At 41.3% G+C, this 20,350-nt stretch overlaps 1 protein-coding gene across 3 annotated transcripts in view; it reads left to right on the top strand.

The window, feature by feature from the left end:
* The window catches only part of LOC115366220 (storkhead-box protein 2-like), a 100,710-nt gene that overhangs the window by 54,762 nt on the left and 25,598 nt on the right, over positions 1-20,350 (top strand). For 2 of the 3 annotated variants that reach the window (XM_030061564.1, XM_030061565.1), the window contains exon 2: positions 13,685-13,837. In XM_030061564.1, the coding sequence (XP_029917424.1) occupies positions 13,685-13,837 (153 nt within the window). Of the gene's footprint in view, positions 1-3,242; positions 3,372-13,684; positions 13,838-20,350 lie in introns of those variants that run through there. The other variant, XM_030061566.1, reaches the window with a different exon arrangement.

Here is a 20,350-nt window from a genome sequence, read left to right as displayed (position 1 = left end):
CTGCAAAACAAGTTTTGCTCAAACAGCTTTTTCTGTGAAAGGAGCAAAGTCTTGGAACTTGCTACCTGGTCACAGTTGGCTGCAAACTTCACCACTTTTAAGAGAGCTATGCAATCCTGATTAATTCAGCAACAAAACTGTACTCATTTGTAAGTTTTTTCCCCTCTTCTCTTTCTTCTTTTCTTTACAGACAGTTATGCCCTTTTCTACTTTTCTGTGGTTATTGCTTCTTCTAAATGAGCGTTTTAGTCTATCTTGTGGCTTTTTACAAAAGCTCTTCTTGGGACGAGTGTTGCAAATTAGCATCTGCTCCAAACACTATGATACTTGCATTGGATACCTGTTTTCAGTTTGTCTATGTACATTTTATTCGTCTCTATCAAATAAACCATAATAAATAATTAAATAACTGGCATGTAATGCCCAGGTCAATGCCCAAATTTTGAATGTTCCATTACGAATGCAGTACAAAGTAGATTGTCCTGTGAGAACACCGTTCAGGCTAGTTAATGAGGCAAAGATGAGGAATCACATGCTTATTAAGCATAAAATGTACTGAAAATGTAACTACACATACAGTTTACTCATTAAAATTGTACAGTAGTTTCTGCTTCATTCAAGTATACCAAAGCCTTTCCAGGAAATGTCATTGGAAATAGCTGTGTTTACTCTGCTATTTCATTGCAGATATGTATAGATATAGCACATAGAATCACTGACTTTTTGACAAACAATAATCAACAGTAGAACTACTCTCTTTTGCAGTCAAAGGTCTCTATGCTGGACCTCAGTTACAATTGTGGCTGACGGATACCTGAAAGGTACATAAAATGTGTGTGATAAAGGGGAGCAAAGGAAAAGAAGAAGCTAGCCAAAACATTACTTACCAGCTAGCTTTTAGTACCTCAGAGAAAGTCATTTTTGTGCTTCAACAGGCTTACATGTGTTCAATGAAAACAAATGATAGCAAATTCAAATAATCAGAATGAAGTAATAAAGGAAGTGCAGAAGTTACCAGATCTCTCCAGATGTTGATAACGGGAAAGACAGAGTTGTAAACAGTAGTTTCAGCAAAACAATCATCCCTGTGCACTTGGTCATCATATTTGCATTTTAATTTGGGAAAACAACACTTGTTCAGTGGATTAAGGCAGTTAATTTTAAGATTGTTAATCAAGGGGTAATCACTAATAAAGAAAAGAAGATAGCACCACTGCTGTCCTACATAACAGCTTGAAATGGTAATAGACTGCAGTGGGATGGAGTGGAAATGGCCTACATGGTGTTCCTACGCCGTCGTCACAGGTTCACCAGTTTTAATCCAGGGTATGTGAACAGAATCTATAGAAGCTTACAGTAAGTTTGAGACCTCCCAGTGTCACATTTATAGGTACAAGACTTGCTAACTACTTCTGCAATGACCTTCTGTGTTGTGACACATGGTCCCTATGATTTAATGCACGGGGCAACTGAGGGGGCCTGTTTCCCACCTGTTTACAACATGGTCGAAAACTGACTAACCAGTTTTTTGACAAACAGGTGGGTTTTTTGTCTGGCTGAATAGTTGGGGGAAGGGTTGAATGTTGGCCACCTGTTTCAGTAGCTAGTCAAGTCTTTACTGTCTACCACAATGCTGCTTTCAAGTGTTGCTGGATATATCATAAACACAACTTTAATGCACATGAATAACCCAACAGAGAAGCCACTATGACTAGGTACATTGGAATTTTCTATGATCTTTTGAGTTGCCAGGATGTGGTGTTTAGAGGGCAGAGGGCACAGAACAAGTGTCAGCATTTGGTTTATTAGTCAGAAAATCTGACTGGTGCATGTTCTCTCATCTTCAGAAACTCTTTGATTTCACAGAAGTCACAGAAGACGTCTTTGGTCACCTTCCTTTTTGTTAACCAAAGACATTTGACAAGTTGCCTCTGCAGCTTCTAAACGTGAAAACAGGAGCCCTGGAAGGCGGCACGAGCCACCCATTTACAGATGTTTACATAATCTATCACAGGACTGTGGTGTGGATTAGAGCACTGGCAAAATACCTTAATTTGTCATTTTTACTGTCTGCTGGCTGCCTGTTGCAGCATAATATTAAGAGAGCTTGTAAGAGCCGCAAGTCAGGGGCCCCTGAGAAAAGGGTCCCCCCCACCCCTTATTTCTTTCTTTTTCTTTCTTGTCAAATGTTTTCACCCCACCCCCCACCCCCCACTCATCCGCTCCAGTCCAACGAGCCCCAACCAGCCTGGCAGGCACAGTTGCCTTGTCCTTTCACATGCTAATCAAACTCAGATAACTATAGACCTGTCTGTGTGCCTGCTTGTCTGTCTCCCAGTAATACTCATACTGTATACCACTGACCTTTTTGTCTACCTGATGCTCTGTATTTCTGCCCCACTCTCTGTGTATTATATATTTTATATCTAATATTTTTTATTGTATTTTTTCTTTCTGGTAAATAGTACAACAGGACTAAGATCAGGTATATGCTATAAAAGTATAGTGTATACATATTTATTACAATATACAAAAACTACACTGTACTACAACCATCTTCTTTTCATAATTCTGGAATATTCTCCGGGCTCTGTATCTGTGTGTGTGTCCTACATCCAGCCTTAGAGTTCTAAGTGGGTCACACCAGAACCCAACCGCAGCACTGCAACACGGGCTGTGCGTGCACACAAACACACACACGCACATGCACCATGTAGCAGCGATGTATGTAGCAGAGCAGAGACACAGAAAGGGACATAGAGGTAGAGATGATAAAAGGAAAAAATGAGAGGGAAGGGAGTGTGTGTGTGTGTGTGTGTGTGTGTGTGTGTGTGTGTGCGCGCGCGACAGCAGTAGTGGGCAAGTGCAACTGGGGATGCGTTGTCATGGCAACCCTCTCGGCAGCCCGCCCACAAGCTTGTATGTCGGTGGGCATTACACAGCGAGGGCTGGAAAAAAAAGGTTGCATAGTGAGGCAGTGTGTGATTGGTCACACCCCCTTGTCTTTGTGTGGCGCAGGGGATTGTGGGTAGGCCCTTGACTGAATGCTCATTTGTGTGTGTGTGTGTGTGAGAGAGAGAGAGAGGGGAGGGGGAGGAGCAGAGAGAGAGTGTGTGTGTGTGTGTGTGTGAACGGGAGGACAAAACTTGTGTGTGTGTGTGTGAAAGAGGGGAGGGGGAGGAGCGAGTACAAGTGTGTGTGTGAAAGAGAGGAGGACGAGTTAGTGTTTGCGTGAATGTGTGTGTGTGTGTGTGTGTGTGAGAGAGAGAGAGAGAGAGAGAGAGAGAGGGCTGCACTACCATTGTAGGCAACAGTGGGAAATCTAACTGGATTATATTTTTACCAAAAGGAGTGGATTAACATCAGCCAAGGTATGGATATTACTGCCTCTCTGTGTGTCTCTCCCTTTATCTGTCTATCTCTCTCGCTCTCTAGCTAGGCAGCTAGCAGTAGATGCTAGTTAGCGGTTAGCAGCGTAACGTCACTGCTCTGTGAGGAGAGAGAGAGGCAGAGAGCGACATAGACAAGGGATAGACAGAGAAAGAGCCAGAGAGATGGAGGGAAAGAGAGATAATGGAGATACATGGAGAAATAGAAATGGAGGGATGTAGCGAGAGAGAGAGAGAGGGAGGGAGGGAGAAAGAGTGAGCATGACAAAAGGAGGAGGTGTGGTTTAGTGCCCTGGACAAAGGAGGCTGGCTGATTGTTTACTACCACTGCAGTAAGAGACAGGGACGGCAAGCGCTCCATTACTCTTCCTATATCATACTCTTTCTCATTCGTGCTCTATATCTCTCTTGTGCTCTTCCTACATTTTTCTGTCTTTTCTCCTCCTACCTCCCTCTCAGTCTCATTTTTGCCCTCTCATCTCTCTGTATATCGTTTTTTTCGTTCATCTCTTCCCTGCCTTTGCTCTCCATCCCTCCATCTCTCTCTCTGTCTCCCTGTCTCCCTGTCTGTCTGTTTCTCTCTCTCCCTCTCCCTCCCTCTCTCTCTCTCTCTCTCTCTCTCTCTCTCTCTAATGGACACTGTAGTAATAGTAATGGAGGTAGAGGGGCTGTGAGCTAACATCTGCTGCTACAAAATGGCTCTTCTTTACCTTCAGTTCGCTGACTTTATTGGCAAGATTGTGTATCAGAAATACAATTTTACAAATGCAATTTACAAAATGTCAGTTTCCAAATCAACAAGCAGTTGATGCTTTAAAACCTTCCTGAGATGACAATGATTTGCTCTTAAAACATGTACTGTATCATGTATCTTCTGTTTCTGTAGTCTGACAGTCTTTGCCTTGTGACATCTATCAGTTTGTCCATTCTGTACAAATAGTAGTCATAAATATAATAACAGCAATAGTCGTAATAGTTGTATTAGTATTAATAATAAATAGTAGCAGTAGAATTAGTGCTCGTATTAGTAGTATTACTAGGGGCAGTGGAAGAAACACATAGTATTAGTATTATAGTAATAACAGCATCAGTAGTGACAGTAGTAGTAGTAATTACAGTTGTAGTAGTAGTAGTAGTTGGCTCAATAGTAGCAGCAGTAGCAGTAGTACTACTAATGATAACAGTGGTAGTAGTAGTAGCAGCAGTAGTAATAGCATTAGCAGTAGTAGGACTAGCAGTAGTAGTAATAGTGGTAGTAGCAGTAGAGGTTCCAGTAGTAGTATTAGTATTAGTAATAGTAGAAGCAGCAATGGTAGTAGTAGCAGTGGTAGTGGTTATAGACCAAGGAGTAGAAGTAGTAGTAGAAGCAGCAATAGCAGCAGGAGTAGTAGTAGGAGTAGAAATGGGCCAAGTAGTAGACGAAGCAGCAGCAACAACAGTACCAGTAGTAATAGGCCAAGTAGTAGCAGCAGCATCAGCAGAAGTGGTGGTAGTAGTAGTAGTAGAAGCAGCATCAGCGGCAGTAGTGGTAGTAGAAGAGCAGCAGTAGTGGTAGTAGTAGCAATGTTTGTAGTTATAGGCCAAGGAATAGTAGTAGTAGTTGCAGTAGTAGCAGTGGAAGTAGTAATAGGTCACATAGTAAAAGCAGCAGCAGTAGTAGAATCAGTAGCAGCAGCAGCAGCAGTAGTAATAGTAGTAGTAGTAGAAACAGCAACAGCAGTAGTGGTAGTAGTAGTAGAAGAAGTAGAAGAAGTAGCAGCAGCAGCAGCAGTAGTATTAGTAGTAGTAGAAGCAGTAGCAGCAGCAGCAGTAGTAGTAGTAGAAGCAGTAGCAGCAGCAGTAGTAGTAGTAAAAGCAGCAGTAGCAGCAGCAGCAGTAGTAGTAGTAGAAGCAGTAGCAGCAGCAGTAGTAGTAGTAAAAGCAGCAATAGCAGCAGCAGCAGTAGTAGTAGTAGTAGAAGCAGTAGCAGCAGCAGCAGCAGTAGTAGTAGTAGAAGCAGGAGCAGTAGTAGTAGTAATAGAAGCAGCAGCAGCAGCAGCAGTAGTAGTAGTAGAAGCAGGAGCAGTAGTAGTAGTAATAGAAGCAGCAGCAGCAGTAGTAGTAGTAGTAGAAGCAGCAGTAGCAGCAGTAGTAGTAGAAGCAGCAGCAGTAGTAGTAGTAAAAGCAGCAATAGCAGCAGCAGTAGTAGTAGTAGTAGTAGTAGAAGCAATAGCAGCAGCAGCAGCAGTAGTAGTAGTCGAAGCAGCAGCAGCAGTAGTAGTAGTAAAAGCAGCAATAGCAGCAGCAGCAGCAGTAGTAGTAGTAGAAGCAGCAGCAGTAGTAGTAGTAATAGAAGCAGCAGCAGCAGTAGTAGTAGTAGTAGAAGCAGCAGTAGTAGTAGAAGCAGCAGCAGCAGTAATAGAAGCAGCAGCAGCAGTAGTAGTAGTAGTAAAAGCAGCAATAGCAGCAGCAGCAGCAGTAGTAGTAGTAGTAGTAGAAGCAATAGCAGCAGCAGCAGCAGCAGTAGTAGTAGAAGCAGCAGCAGCAGTAGTAGTAGTAATAGAAGCAGCAGCAGCAGTAGTAGTAGTAGTAGAAGCAGCAGTAGCAGCAGTAGTAGTAGAAGCAGCAGTAGCAGCAGTAGTAGTAGAAGCAGCAGTAGCAGCAGTAGCAGCAGTAGTAGTAGTAGTAGTAGAAGCAGCAGTAGTAGTAGTTTTAGTAGAAGTAGCAGTAGTAGTAGTCAGTGTTGGGAAGGTTACTTTTGAAACGTAATTGGTTACAGATTGCTAGTTACTCTGTTAAAAAATGTAATAAGAAATGTAACTATTTTAATTACTTCATCATTACATCAAAGCAATGTATCTTAATACATTTCATTACATTTTTGTTGGTAAACAAGCTACTTAAGAAGCTTTACGTTGTACTGTAATGTTAGAGCCCTTTTCTGATTTCAGAAGGAAAATATTGTTTAATTTTTAGCACTGAAAGGCACTCTTACTCTACTACTACTGCTGCTTTTGGAAGAAAAGCTGGTCGTCAGGATCCATAAATTCCATGATCTTGTCAGTAGTAACAGTAGAAGCAGCAACAGCAGTAGTAGTGGTAATAGTGGTGGCAGCAGCAGTAATAGCAGCAGGAAAATGGTGGTAGCAGTGCTAGCAGCATTATTAGTCATAATAAGGGTTGGGGTTTGATAAGATGCAATGTCAGTGCCTTGCAGATTCCTTCTAACTGAGCACGTTTACATGCACACCATATTCCTGTATTATTAGGAATATCCGCAATATTCCGGTTTTGCACGAGTCATGTAAACACGTACCGAACCCAATTAAGGTCATATTCCGGTTGGAGAAAATTCCAAATAAGACCCCTGGAATATGCCTGTTCTAACTGGAATATTGTGCCATGTAAACACCGTAATCGGAAAATGCCCTGTACCGGAATATTCAGTTACGTCTGCGCATGCTGGATTCGCAATGAATCCTGGGGCATATTCAGCCAGCAGCCAGCATTATTGGAGTGAGGAGGAGACTGCAGTCTGCCTTTAGCTAATGAAAGACTTAAATATCATGGAGTATATCGATGGGAGACAACACAGAAATAGTGACAGCTTCTTCTTCTTCTTCTGTATTTCCGGCAGACCAGACGCCTATAGGCATACTGCTGCCCCCGCAGGTTGAGTGTTGAATTAAATAAGAGCGTGGAATAGGCCGAAACACGGGAACATGCCAAGTAACATGTAAATTTAATATTCCAGTTGCTGCAGTACATATAAACACCTTATTCGGAGAATTACCTTCACCAGATTATTGACCCGAATTGGAATATGGTGTGCACTTAAACATAGTCATTAATATGATTCCTAAGTGATTCCTGTTGTCTATTCCTAAAGTGGAGAAAGTTTCTAGAAATAGAAAGCTGATACTTTCCTTTTTTAGCACCCTATCATATTTGATTTATTTCTCCCCTTACAAGTAAAGGCTTCTTGACATTTCATGCACTGGGCATGTTCCTCACCATCTTTGTTAAAGTGCTGCCACACTTTTGAGCATTTTATTTTGTTTGCTGTGATTGCATCTGTCTACACGACACACGTCGTCTTGCCTTCAGTCACCAGCTTCTCTGTGTGACGTTTTCTCAATGCATTCATGTCACATCACATGCAGAAAATACAAACAGGAAGAACAATTCAAGAAAATGCAGCGTGGTTTGATTTGGTCAGTTCTTGCAATATTCTAAACACTTCTTTGAGATTGTGGTTCCAACCATGCCCAACCCTAATTTGTTTTAGTAGTGGTTGAGGTTAACCCTTTGAAATCTGATCAAATTTAGGTTTTTCCAAAATATAGGCAAAAGGTGGTTGGCAAATTAGCAAAAACATCTTGGAACATTATAAAAAAAAAAATTAAACAAGCAAACACAAAAAACAAACAAACAAGCAAAAGAACCCACAGAAAATTAGCAAGAAATTACCAGTAAAATTTGAACAATTACAAGAGAACTGTATTTAGAATTTTTAAATTATATATTTAAAGTTGTCAGTTGTCGCAAAAGTTGTCTGAAGTTGTCACTTTGGTCATGCAACATCAGATTTGTTGTGTTTAAATGATTCTCAAACTGCGTTCCGACGCCTTTCATAAGCATTTAAACCTTAACACGACCAAATTAATTTGATTTCTTTCTAAAACATGGGAAAAATGGGCCCTGAGAATTTGCAAGCAACTATGCAAAAGTTCTAATAAATCTAATAATAACCATAAAATAACTAAACATTTGTAACAAAACTACCAATTCGAAAAAAAGAAAAAAAAAAAAAAAAAAAAAAAAAACAGAAAATTTATGCACAACAACAACAACAACAACAACAAAAACATACCAAAACCTGCCCTGTCCTGCTGTTATCAAACCAAATACTGGATCATCTCCATACAATTTGAAAGTATAAGCTGTTTTTTTTTTGTAACTGAAATGCTTATTTTTGCCAACTCTGTCTTATCTGACCTTTACCTTGGCTTAGATACCTTCTGTTCTTTGCTGCTATGCTTATCTTCAAATGTTCAGATGTAATCTAATAAAACACAACACAGGACCTTTTACAGCTCACAGAGTAATCAGTCTATAGATGATTCAGCAAGCAGCAAACCAATTGTAAAAGTCACCTAAAGTGATGTTTTTGGCATGTACATTTGCCAATAAGCAAAGTAACATTTAGGCTAACTGACCAGATTTTTGAATGGAGTTTGGCATGATGTTCTGATCTTTAATTTAGTTAAGTATTATTAAATATTATGCAGGGCATATTAATACAAAAAATCAACAACAACATGGGCAGTAATAGACTTTTGTTTTTAAGCAGCAGTCCATTTTAAGCAACTAAAAAATGCATGCTCCCCCCCCACCTCTCTCTCTCTCTCTGCCCCTCCCTCCCTCCCTGTGTGTGTGTGTGTGTGTGTGTGTGTGTCAGGGACAGGTGGTCTTGGGTTCTTTTTTGGTCTTTTGGACACTTCACTGTTGAGGCCTTCCCAGTTGTCTCTGGCCTAGATGGGAGGTGTGTCAGTTTTGGGGGTCTCCCAGAACCTCTGCAGCTGTGCTCTCTTTCCTCTCCTACCTCTCTTCCTCTGTTTCTTTCCTCCCTCCTATTTCTGTCATTTAAGCTCACAACCCCCACCTACTTTGACTTTGTACAACAGTAGTGTTTTAGTCTCTCCAAAGTCAGCTATCTCATTTCTAAGACATTCACTTTACCATTGGCATCAAGAAGCTTATTCTGGTCCAGTCAGTTGACTACACGTATTTCTATACTTTCATGAGCAGTAAGCCTATCTGGTTAGTGAGTAGAGTAAATTATGTTTTATTTTGTAAATAAAAGCAAGTTCCATTAGCTGTTATGTAGGACAATAGTGGTGTTGTCTGGATACTTGCTGGATGCTCCAAATGCTAACTCATATCCTCCTGACATCACATTTTCCACAGTTTTGTCAGCTGAGTCTAAATGATCGACTTCTAAATGTCCCTTTGCTGATTTCAATTATTGTAGCACAAAGGGTCAAGCACTGTACTGGCCAGCAACTTTTTGAGGTGATAATATTTGCACCAGCACATCTTATTCTCTATATCTGGATGGTTAACAAGCATAACATTTAGACTTCTTGCACTTGTACTATTTTCACATATCTTGTGTCCCTCCCTATCATGTACTCTGGTATTACCTATCTGCTTCACTAGAGGGTATTGTACTCTTTCTCATACACCGCCAGTCTCCACAGAACAAGGCTGCTCTGCTGGGAGCAGCAGACGTCTTCACAAGCCAGTATGGCTTCTCCCTCAGTTGGAGCTGCTGCCACTGTTGCACCTTGCTCTTTCAGAAACTTTTAAACTCCTTCATGATAACCTGATTAAATTGCCACCTTATTAGTTGACTTCTGTAGGCAGTGAGATTTGAGTCCCGCTAACCAATCACTAGTGACTGATGTGTCCAGCTGCTGTGATGTAGTTTACAGTCAACACCAGTTTACAGTTAGCCTATCTTATGATTTTAGCCACCTATGGAAATGTCACTACATGTTGACACGACTGTTATTTATGCCAAGACAGTTTGTTGGCAAAAGGGCCCAGAACAAATACAAGAACTGTATACTGACCAAAAGCCAATGAAAAAATTTGGACAAACAATTCAGTGAAGTCAGGCTAGTTCCAGCAAACAAATTGTAAGTCCTTCCCAGTGAGGTTAGTTGACAAATTCAATAAAACTATTATCAAAGTGCACATTCCCCTCTCAGAAATGTCTTTAGTACACAGTAGTCGGGTTTCCATCCAAACACATGGCAAATTTTAACCAAATTTTCAGAAAATCGGTAAAACAAAGTTTGCGAATTTATGTGCATTTCCATCCACTTCTGTTATGTGGTTATTTGGAGTTGGTTCATCGAGGTAAGCAATAGGTGGCTCTAGGGTCGCAAAATTCCGGGAGTTTTCAAAGTTGGAAACTTTCCATGGGAATATATAGGAATTAAGTGGAATTTACAGGAATAATCTGGAAATTTGCAAAATTGCATGTTAGCCTATAAGCGGGAACTTAATGTAGCTGAAGAAAAACCATCTTGCAGCATAATCCTGGTTAAAACAACCACATTTAATGCAAATTCAGTTGAATTTCTGCCCTGCACTGTGCGCTCCTCAAACCCATGCACAGATCATTTCTAGAATCCTGCACACTGCAGCAGGACGACTGAGGCCACACGACTAGGCCTACATTTTAGCCCACGGACCACATCCAGTCAAGAAGGTTTTGATGATATGACTGGGGTAAATATATTTGACCTATGGTATTAAAGTTCAACGGGAAAAAATAAGTCAAAATGTGTTTATACAGTAGCTGTTTAAGAGGCTATCTATCATGGTGCCAGCGAGCTCAACTGTGATGCTGGTTCTTCTGCCTTCTGCTCGCCAGTTTTCATACAAATACAGTTTTCATACAAGAATGTAGGTTACAGTTTGATTTAGCATGCTGACTGAGGAGTGTTATTCTATTCATTGAGCCTATTTCTATTCATTTATCCACCATCAATCTTGAAGGACTGAGAAAAAAAAAATCTACTCAAAATAAGTCAAAGTTAAAAATGTCATTAGTTTGCACGCATGTCTGCTAATAACAAACTTCCCATGGAAAGTTTTTACAGAATGCGTCCAGAAATTTACCAGAAATTTTCTGCCCCTTTGCAACCCTAGGTGGCGCTAATTCTCCAGCCGGGTGACATTATACTACTGCAGAAGGTCTAAAATTTATACCAGTAATGTAAAATGGTTTTATGATAGTCTGCAGAAAATGCCCAGATATAGTGGTCGGCGGCCATGTCGCAGTGGTGGGTGGGGAAACACTGGGCCTTTACACCCAATACCGTAACAAACCTACTTAGGTGAAGCTTGCATGGTGACACATGAACATTGTGGGTATTACATTAAATTTTTTATAACAGAACAGAATTTTAACTGGCTAATTTTCCTGTTCCACTCTAGGGTGCTTAAATACATTCAGAAATGGCTGTTTCACAAATCTCAACACATCAACATGTGGCTTGGCGCATATCTTTACAATTATGTTTGTGACCAGCCTATAAAATTTCATGTGAATTGATTACTTTGTCATGAATTTACAGTCAGTTGAACTTCTATTTTCAGCGAGTTTCCATGTTATCTGGCAGGTTTAGTCGTGTCCTGATTTATGCTATGTGTATCACAAATTCTCTTATTTGAATGCTTCTTTGATGTAGGCCTTAAGGACTAACTCTGTTGCCTGCTCACTTAACTGCAACTGACTCCTTCTATGATATTTGGTTTCAATTCTAAATGAATGAACTGGAGAACATTTCTGTACATTTTGTATTTTCATGAATCAAAGACTCATTCAGACCTTACTGATCATTTCCATAAAATTCTTAATCTCTCTCAGCTTACTTGCTTACAACACCAAGCCCCAAATTTTTGTTTGAGGATAAATAAAGAAAATGATCACCCACTCCACCACACTGGCAGGTTACCGAGACAACGACGTTTGAATATCTCAGTTATATGTGGTCTTTGGTCCTACCTTATCCCTGCTGGTCACCATATACTCATTGGTTATGAGTGGATCAAATCAAAGCAAAACAATGGCTCTGTATCAGTTGAGTTTCTGATTGACTGCCTGTCAGTTGAAAGTTACTGTGATTCCCTGTGCACAAAGAACATTGACAGTGGATAAGGTAACATCTCTTTTTTTCAGTAAAATGTTCCTTCACTAGCCCTTGGCAGGTGACCCATATTTTTGGTCATAGAGTAAATGACACTTGGACAATTGTGTTAGTAATGTTTACAAAGGTGTCAGTGTCCACTAAGTAGTCCTACTTGTCATTGTGATGTATCAAGTGATTTTATCATTTTGACATCACAGCTGTTTACATAATTCATAACCTGTTCGTATTTTGTAATACGTGAATGAACTTTTTTTCTGTTAGAAGTACATTCTAGGCAGGCAGCAACATTGCATTCATAGTGCAGCTAGCATTAGCTCCATTGATGGTTCTAATAAGGTTAGTGGTGAGAGGCAATCAGTTCATTTAAAAATCAACAGTATCTCTTACTTGATTGCTGAAGTCTCAGCATTGACTCAGTCACTTGAAAGTCTGTTTTTTTTTCATTGAACCTTTTTCCATGATTATCAGTTGAACATGACAGTTAGCAGAGACCTCAGGCTGTTCACCTTCCTATTTCTGCCCTAGTTTGACCTATTCTCACCTCAAGCACATCATCTTTCTCAGTGAGCTGCCACTTCTGACATGGACAAAGAATTGAACATCAGTCAGCTGATTTTCAATTCGTTCTCCTGTCCTCCTCCTGTCCTTTCATCATGTGTATGAGTGACATTGACATTCCCCTGTCCCTGCCCTGAGATCATCTCTTAACCACTGTTTTTTTGACGCAGCTTTCTGGTTAATTTCTAATGCATAATCTTTTTCTCATACTTGCGCTCCATCCAATTATTCCTTGCTATTGTATGTTGTTCTGTTGGCAGGCTTTTCTCTTGTTCTTGGTAGGTTCTCATTTAAGATGAGCACTAGTATATGCCCCAATGCATTTTCTTCATTTTGCCTGAAAAAGTTGAAAACCCTATTGCAGGTTTTACTGGTGGGTATTTGACAAGGCATATCTTTATGATACCCAGCTGCACTCTGTTTCTTGCAGTTAGCCGGGCTTCCGCAGTCTTACAACCATGACTGCTACTGTTATCAACAGTAAACATGATGATGTAAGATTGAAAGAGCATGTGTTTGTTGCTTCTGCCTACCGAGTTGGACATGGGTCATATTTTTGCTTCATTCTGTTCTGTTTGTTATCAAGATATCTGAAAAAGTTGTTGAAATGTTTGTCATGGGGCAAGTAAGAACTGACTAACTTTTCATACCAAATGATTTCTAGTTTGTTAAGTGTTGTTTTTTATTGCAATTTAGTTAGAAGGCCATGTGTTTCTCAGTGCTTTCAAATGTTCACTTTGTTGAGGTACATTGCAGATGCCAAAATTTAAGAGATTTTTCACAGCGAGCAGTACCGCAGCTCTGGGCAATGCAGGGCAAATTGTGGTCACTCAGTTATTTATGGATGACCTGCAAAGGACATGCAGTGGGACACATGTACAGTACGTGTCCAGCTGCAGCTTGCCAAGGTTGACGCCGTCCGTGTACAACTGGGAAATACCAGAGCGACACTCGTCAAAGTTGTATTGTAGCTGATAATATATCCATGTAATCTAACCCCCACCCCTCTCTCTCTTTTTCTCACAACAGGTGATGTGTCACCCATCAGTATGTCCCCTATTAGCCAATCACAGTTCATCCCTTTGGGAGAGGTGTTGCTGTTGGCTATCTCTGCTATGAACTCCGCCCATAAACCTGTCACTCAGGAGGCTCTGACAGAACACCTGCAGACATGTTTTCCAGGTAACAATACATCACACAACCTCTAAGTTCAACACCAGTCAACACCTGACCCCTAATGATGGAGGCACAATTATGGAAAAATGATAATCCTGATTATGTTTATAGTTATGGTTATCTGTTTGTCTTAACATGAGGAAAGCTTTTTTGCACTTTTGAAACTGTCAGTGAGTCTTGTTTTCACTTTTAGGTATCTATCTCAAGTTCCTAGATTAGCATTCAATCATTTATTGTTGTATTTATTTAATTTTCCCCTCCAGTTCATTTATACAAATTGACATAAAAAGTATTTGCCGTAAACAGGTGTGGTCCAGCAATGCAGCACTATGCTGGAAAGCAGTTGGAAGCAATCATGTCTGCAGTCAGGAATTACTTTAAACCAGAGAGTGAAAGCCTTTGAACAACTAATTGTAGGCTACCGTCTGAATCCAAGTGTTTGGAGAGGTGACAGGGGTCTTGCTAATTACAATTCTATTAATTTAATTGGACACTTAAATAAACACTATTTGAGGGAGTACAACTAGCTTTCACAGATATTAAGCTAGCTCATAAAAAGTTTGCATCAAGACAGTAGGCATTAAAGGATTTGCTGAAAATTAGATAAATCATCCTCAGAACAATCCTCACAATAAAAATGAAAAAACAAATAGGGAATTATTATTACATTTATTACATTGAATGAGCAGCCTTTCTTGGTGGTGGATACTGTGGCTTTAGCTGTTTAAGCAGCATTTGGAGGAACTCAGACTCTATTCTGCTACTTCACTCTGCTATTTTCATTTGAGGACGCCAGAGTTGACATGGTGCATAATTCAAGTAGCATGCATTTGTTTACCAAATTTCATAGTAGTTTGACATTGTGGCCTAATTGTGGTGTTAGAGTTTCATGGTTATCCCTCAGATGTTGCGATATTGTGCAGAAGCTAAATTTTTGCCTCCTAGTGATGCTACATGTAAGGCAGATGCTGTCGCCAAAGTGCCAGGGTTTATCCTGTTGGAAAGGTCTGAAAACCCTGAAGAAGACTGAGAGTTGATACATACTGGTCTGCTTCGTTGCCTTAATCAAAGAATAAATTATTTTGCTAAGACAGAGAGCCTCAGTTTTTTCCATGGTTGTCTACATCACTTGATGATTAATATCAAGCAAGACTTTCAGGATTTTGTTTCTAGAAAGGCCTTTTAACTGCCCCACTAAAAGGTTGTTCCCACCTGATATTACCATCCATCCTGAGAAATCCGAATACAAGCTGACACCTCTAAGTACAAGTGCGTTTTCAATGCTTCCTGAGTGATTGGATCTCAGAACACATTCAGAGGTGGTCTGAGACACTTGTGTCTACATTGCATTAGAGGCTACTCACTTTACCCTGTTTGTACCGTGCCCTAGCACGTTTGACCCCAAAATCCGGATTATTTGACCAGTGTGATCACTCTGTTCCATGCTTGAATACAGTACACTTCCCCCGCTCTGGCACGGTTGGAGGGGGTGTGCTCCAGTACGGTACGGGCGTTCATGCACGAACACATGCACGGTCACGCATGCAGTGCACGAACGTGGATACGACGTAAATCATGCGAACGTCCCTCCCCGTTTCCTCCTGCCTCCCCAAAACCCAGCAGCGTGATTACCGGCGAATTGCCGCGTTGCACAATCAATAATCAAGCATGTTGTCTGTGACATTGTCCGTTGTGCTGCTGCAACCGCGTATAAACAAAAGTCAATTTATAATGAAAGGTATATATGGCAGTCTGTGTGCACGGCACACCTGGCACATCCAGCAGACCTGACCGGGTGGCCGCGCACACCGTGCGGTGCCGCGGACAAAGGTGTGCGCGGCCACCCGGTCAGGTCTGACGGATCTCATAGGTGCGCCACGCACACAGACGGCCATATATAGCAGCCAGCTGACATGCCGCTCCAGCTGTCAGTTGGACCTTTCTGAAGAAGGAGGAATTTACCTCCAAAACTGTCAAGGTAAATAAACATCCCTTAACCTATTGGTGTGTCTCAAATCGCGCACTTCCGTTAGTGCACTGTCTGTAAGTACACTTAGCTGACAGTACACTTACCGGCACAGTGCGCGAATTTCGACAGTGAAGGATGTCTCAATTTGCGCACTTCTCGTTGTGCACTTACCGGAAATGACGATCCCACAGTCAGCATCAGGCGAGCCGACCGTGGCACCGGCCGCTCACCTGTCAGATCCGGCAGACCTGACAGGGTGGGCGCGGTACCAGCCGGTGCCGCGGCCGGCCCGCCTGATGCCGACCGGAGCCGCGGCCAGCCCGCCTAATGTCGACTGGAGCCGCGGCCGGCTTTGGTTTTTGGTGGTAAAGTTATCCAGATGTAGACGTGTACACATCCTATCTTCAAAATAAAAGCATCACCACTGCTTCTAAGGTATTAGAGTTTTATTTTTGTAAACAACCAGAAGTTACTGTACTTTGCACAATCGCTAGCTTGAGAGTTATCCGAAAACGTCGAAGCAATTTTCAAAACAGACGTTATTTGGACAAACTAACCACATATTTGGAATCTACATAGTTACTTTCTCGCCTGAAAAAAAATGAAAACTTAATAAAGTGACATATTAACAGTTGTAAAACGAAAAGTAATCTCAGCTTTTTTAGGTAGCTACTTCCGGTCAGTGGTGCCGTTAGGGTGAGAAGTGTCCATCGTTCCACACTCAACTTTTTGACCGTTTTGAGTGTACATCCGGGTATTTGCAGTGCACTGCATTTTGTTAGTATTTTCAGTGTGAACACACTTATGCACTCAAAATACTAAGTGTAAGTGCAGAAGTGCGTGATTTGAGACACAGCATATGTCTGATTAAAAGAAACAAAAACGTCCTTTAGTTAAAAGGAAGACATGATGAATGTATTTGAACTATATTGATTAATGATGACGTCAGACCATGTGTGTTGTCGTATTTCAACTTGATGACGTGCACACCGGGGGCAATCGTGCTTGAGCGTGTTTAGGTAATGTGAGTGCAGGCCAGCAGGGGACTGGGGAGGTGGGCATTTTTGCTTTAGTACGATACGGAGCAAATGGCCCTAATGTGAGTAGGCCCTTAGAGGTGTTAACAGACGTGTGTCCCAGGATGTATTGATGGACAGTCCAGTCACCTGACGTGCTCTCAAAATGTCAAAGTTTTTTGCCAGTATTCTCTCCGTTTCAGTGGAAATCAGAGATCTGACATTACTTAGTCCTTGTCAGCCAGCCAGTTTAGGCTTATCATGTTTTCTAGACATCGCAATTTCCCAAAACTGAATAAATATCACACATAGCAACACAAAACTGTTTTGCTAGCTCAATCATGCTAGCTCAATCATGTTGTAACTGATTGAGCTTTTGTTGAACTTTTTTAAACAAAAGTTGATTTATGATGAAAGGTATATATGGCAGTCTGTGTGCACCGTGCACCTGTCAGATCCGGCAGACCTGACCGGGTGGTGCCCACCCGGTGTGCCGCCACCCGGTTGAATGTAGCAGCCAGCTGACATGCTGCTCCGGCTGTCAGTTGGACGCTTTGTGAAGTTACCTCCGAAACTGTCAAGGTAAATAAACATCCCTTAACCCTGGCCCTGAGTGCAATGTGAGACGGTGGCGGTCTCAGAAAGAAGAGCTAAAAAAATGCCCACAGGCTTTTCGTCGTCCAAAAACTGGTCGATTCAACGAGATTGACAGGACGGTGTGCGATTTTGTGAATGAGAAACATAGTGAAGGACTGCCCGTTACGAGGGCTGTGATGCAGCAAAAAGCACTTGAAGTTGCCACAGAGCTCAACATACCCCACACTGAGTTTAAAGCTAGCATGGGCTGGTGTCGCAGAATGTCCATATAAAAAGTATATTTCCAAAAAGGTCTTGAAAAAGAGGGGTCGTCTTAAAATCGGGGTCGTCTTTTATTCAGATCAATACGGTACGTTTTTGTTCCTTTTAATCCGACATGGGATGTTTATTTACCTTGACAGTTTCGGAGGTAACTTCCTCCTTCTTCAGAAAGGTCCAACTGACAGCCAGAGCGGCACCTGTCAGACCAGACCTGACCAGGTGCTGCGGCCGGTGCCGGCGCTTTGCTGGCCGGCACCAGGTCTGCCGGGTCTCTGCGCACACAGACCTCTGTACTTTGATTATACACCAACTTTTGTTTATATGTGGTTGAAGCAGCACAACGGACAATGACACAGACAACATGGTTCATTATTGATTGAGCAACTTGGCCATTTGCCGATAATCGCGCTGCGCGCATTAAACAATTTTGCAGAGGCAGGAGGAAAGTTGCATGATTTATGTCTGTGCGCTGCGTGTGTGACTGTGCATGTGCTCCTGAGAGACTTGTTGAGTCCACTAAAGACGTTGTTAGAAGTCGTGAACTCATTATCTTGCATGAGACACCATACCCGACTAAGAGGTGGATCGTTAATGAAACGGTTAATCCCAGCTCTCACACTGACGTAGCTGCCGATTGAGTAGTGCTGGCCCTGGCTGTTCCTCACAGCTCCATAACTCACGGAGGATCTTGTTTATCTCCTCTTTACTTACAGTTGAAAAATCCACTGTTTGCCCTGTGTTTGTCAGATAGTCTTGAAGACATTTCACGGCCCAAGACGTTGACCGGGCCGTACTGGCCTCGTTTCTCGACCTCTTCAGCTGATCCAGCTCTTCACTCGTCAGTCTCTTGTATCTCTCCTTTTTTTGTTCTGTTTTGTCTTCCTCATTCAGCCATTCATCCAAAGTTAGGCCGCCAAATAAATCAAAATTTACAACAAAATGGTCCATTATGCAGGTTAACACAGGTGACAGCGGCTTTGGATGTGTGTTTCGGTCAAACGTTTCTTGTTGCCATGGAAACCACACAGACTCGGGCAATAAGATATAGGTGGAGTAATATTTTCAGTGATGAGGTATTTTTAATTTGAGCACGGCTAGTCATGCTGTCATGCTTATTTGAGCACATTCTAAACATCTGATTGACCAATCAGATCGCTCGGTCGGATCTACATGTTGTATAATTACCCAGCACACTACCTGCATGTTACCTGAGAAGTAGAATTACACACATTGTGCACTTAAGGCTGCATGTTGGTGGCAATTTTCCTTAAAATATGACACAAATAAGTATTTGATGCATACCAAATTATTTATGGATTTTAACTGACCGGATAAATTTGATTGTGATAATATTTTTGGACATTTCGCTCAGCCCTAGGTATTACATGACTAGAATACCCCCCATACTACTGCCCCTATCCCACAGCCATGTGTTACATGTTTGAAATTTTGTTCCATAGCTTGTTACAGTTAGGTCCATAAGTATTTTGACAGTGATATTATATTTATTATTATTTATGATTTTTCCCTTGTACACCATCATAGTGGATTCAAAATGGAGTAATCAAGATGTGATTGAAGTGCAGATTTTCAATTCTAATTTAAGGGGTTGAACAAAATTATTATTAACATTAACAGCATTAACAGTTTAGGAATTACAGCCAGTTTTATACATTATCACCCCATTTTTAGAGACTCAAAAGTAATTGGACTATTCATACAAAATGTACGTAACTATAATTAAGGATTAATTAAGGATTATATTCAATATTTAGAGGAAAATTCTTTGCAATTTATGACTGTCTGAAATCTGGAACCCATGGACAACATCCCCAAATCCCCCCCCCCCCCCCAAGTTTCCTTCTTTGAGATGCTCTGCCAAGCCTTTACTGCAGCTCCTTCAGTTGCTGCTTGTTTGTGGGTCTTTCTGCCTTTAGTTTGGTCTCAGCAGGTGAAAAGCAGCTCAGTTGGGTTGAGGTCTGGGGACTGACTTGGCCAGTGAAGAATATTCCACTTCTTTGCTTCCAGTATCTCTTGGGTTGCATTCACAGTATGTTTTGGGTCATTGTCCATCTGCACTGTGAAGCGCTGTCCTATGAGTTTTGTGACATTTGGCTGAATCTGAGCAGATAGTAGAGCCCTATAAACATCAGAGTTACTCCTGCTACTTCCATCAGCAGTCACATCATCAATAAACACTAGGTGATGCAGTTCCATCTGCAGCCATACATGCCCATGCCATAACACTGCCTCCACCAAGATTCAAGATTCAAGATTCAAGGTTTATTCGTCACATGCATGAATGTACAGGTACAGCAGCAGTGAAATGTAATTGCAACAACTCCGGCACTGTGCAAGTAAAAAATAAAAATAAAATAAAAATAAAAATACAAATAATAATAATAACGGTAATAATAATAAAAAATAAAAGAAAATAAGATAGAAATAAAGGTAAAATAGAAGAATATATGACATTCCTATATACAATGAACGACTATATACAATCTGCAACAATATACAAAAGGTACAAAAAGTACAAAAAGTACAAATAAGTAGAGGGTAAGTACAAATGAGTAGAAGAACTGAGTTGCAAAACCCTGAAGAACAACACGTTCTGCCGGAGGTTCAGGGTTAGTGTGAAACCGTGAGACCAAGTGACATAAACCTGATGCCCGG

Source organism: Myripristis murdjan, chromosome 10 (assembly GCF_902150065.1).
Source record: "Myripristis murdjan chromosome 10, fMyrMur1.1, whole genome shotgun sequence".
Lineage (NCBI taxonomy): Eukaryota > Metazoa > Chordata > Actinopteri > Holocentriformes > Holocentridae > Myripristis > Myripristis murdjan.
This window is presented reverse-complemented; position numbering and strand designations above follow the sequence as displayed.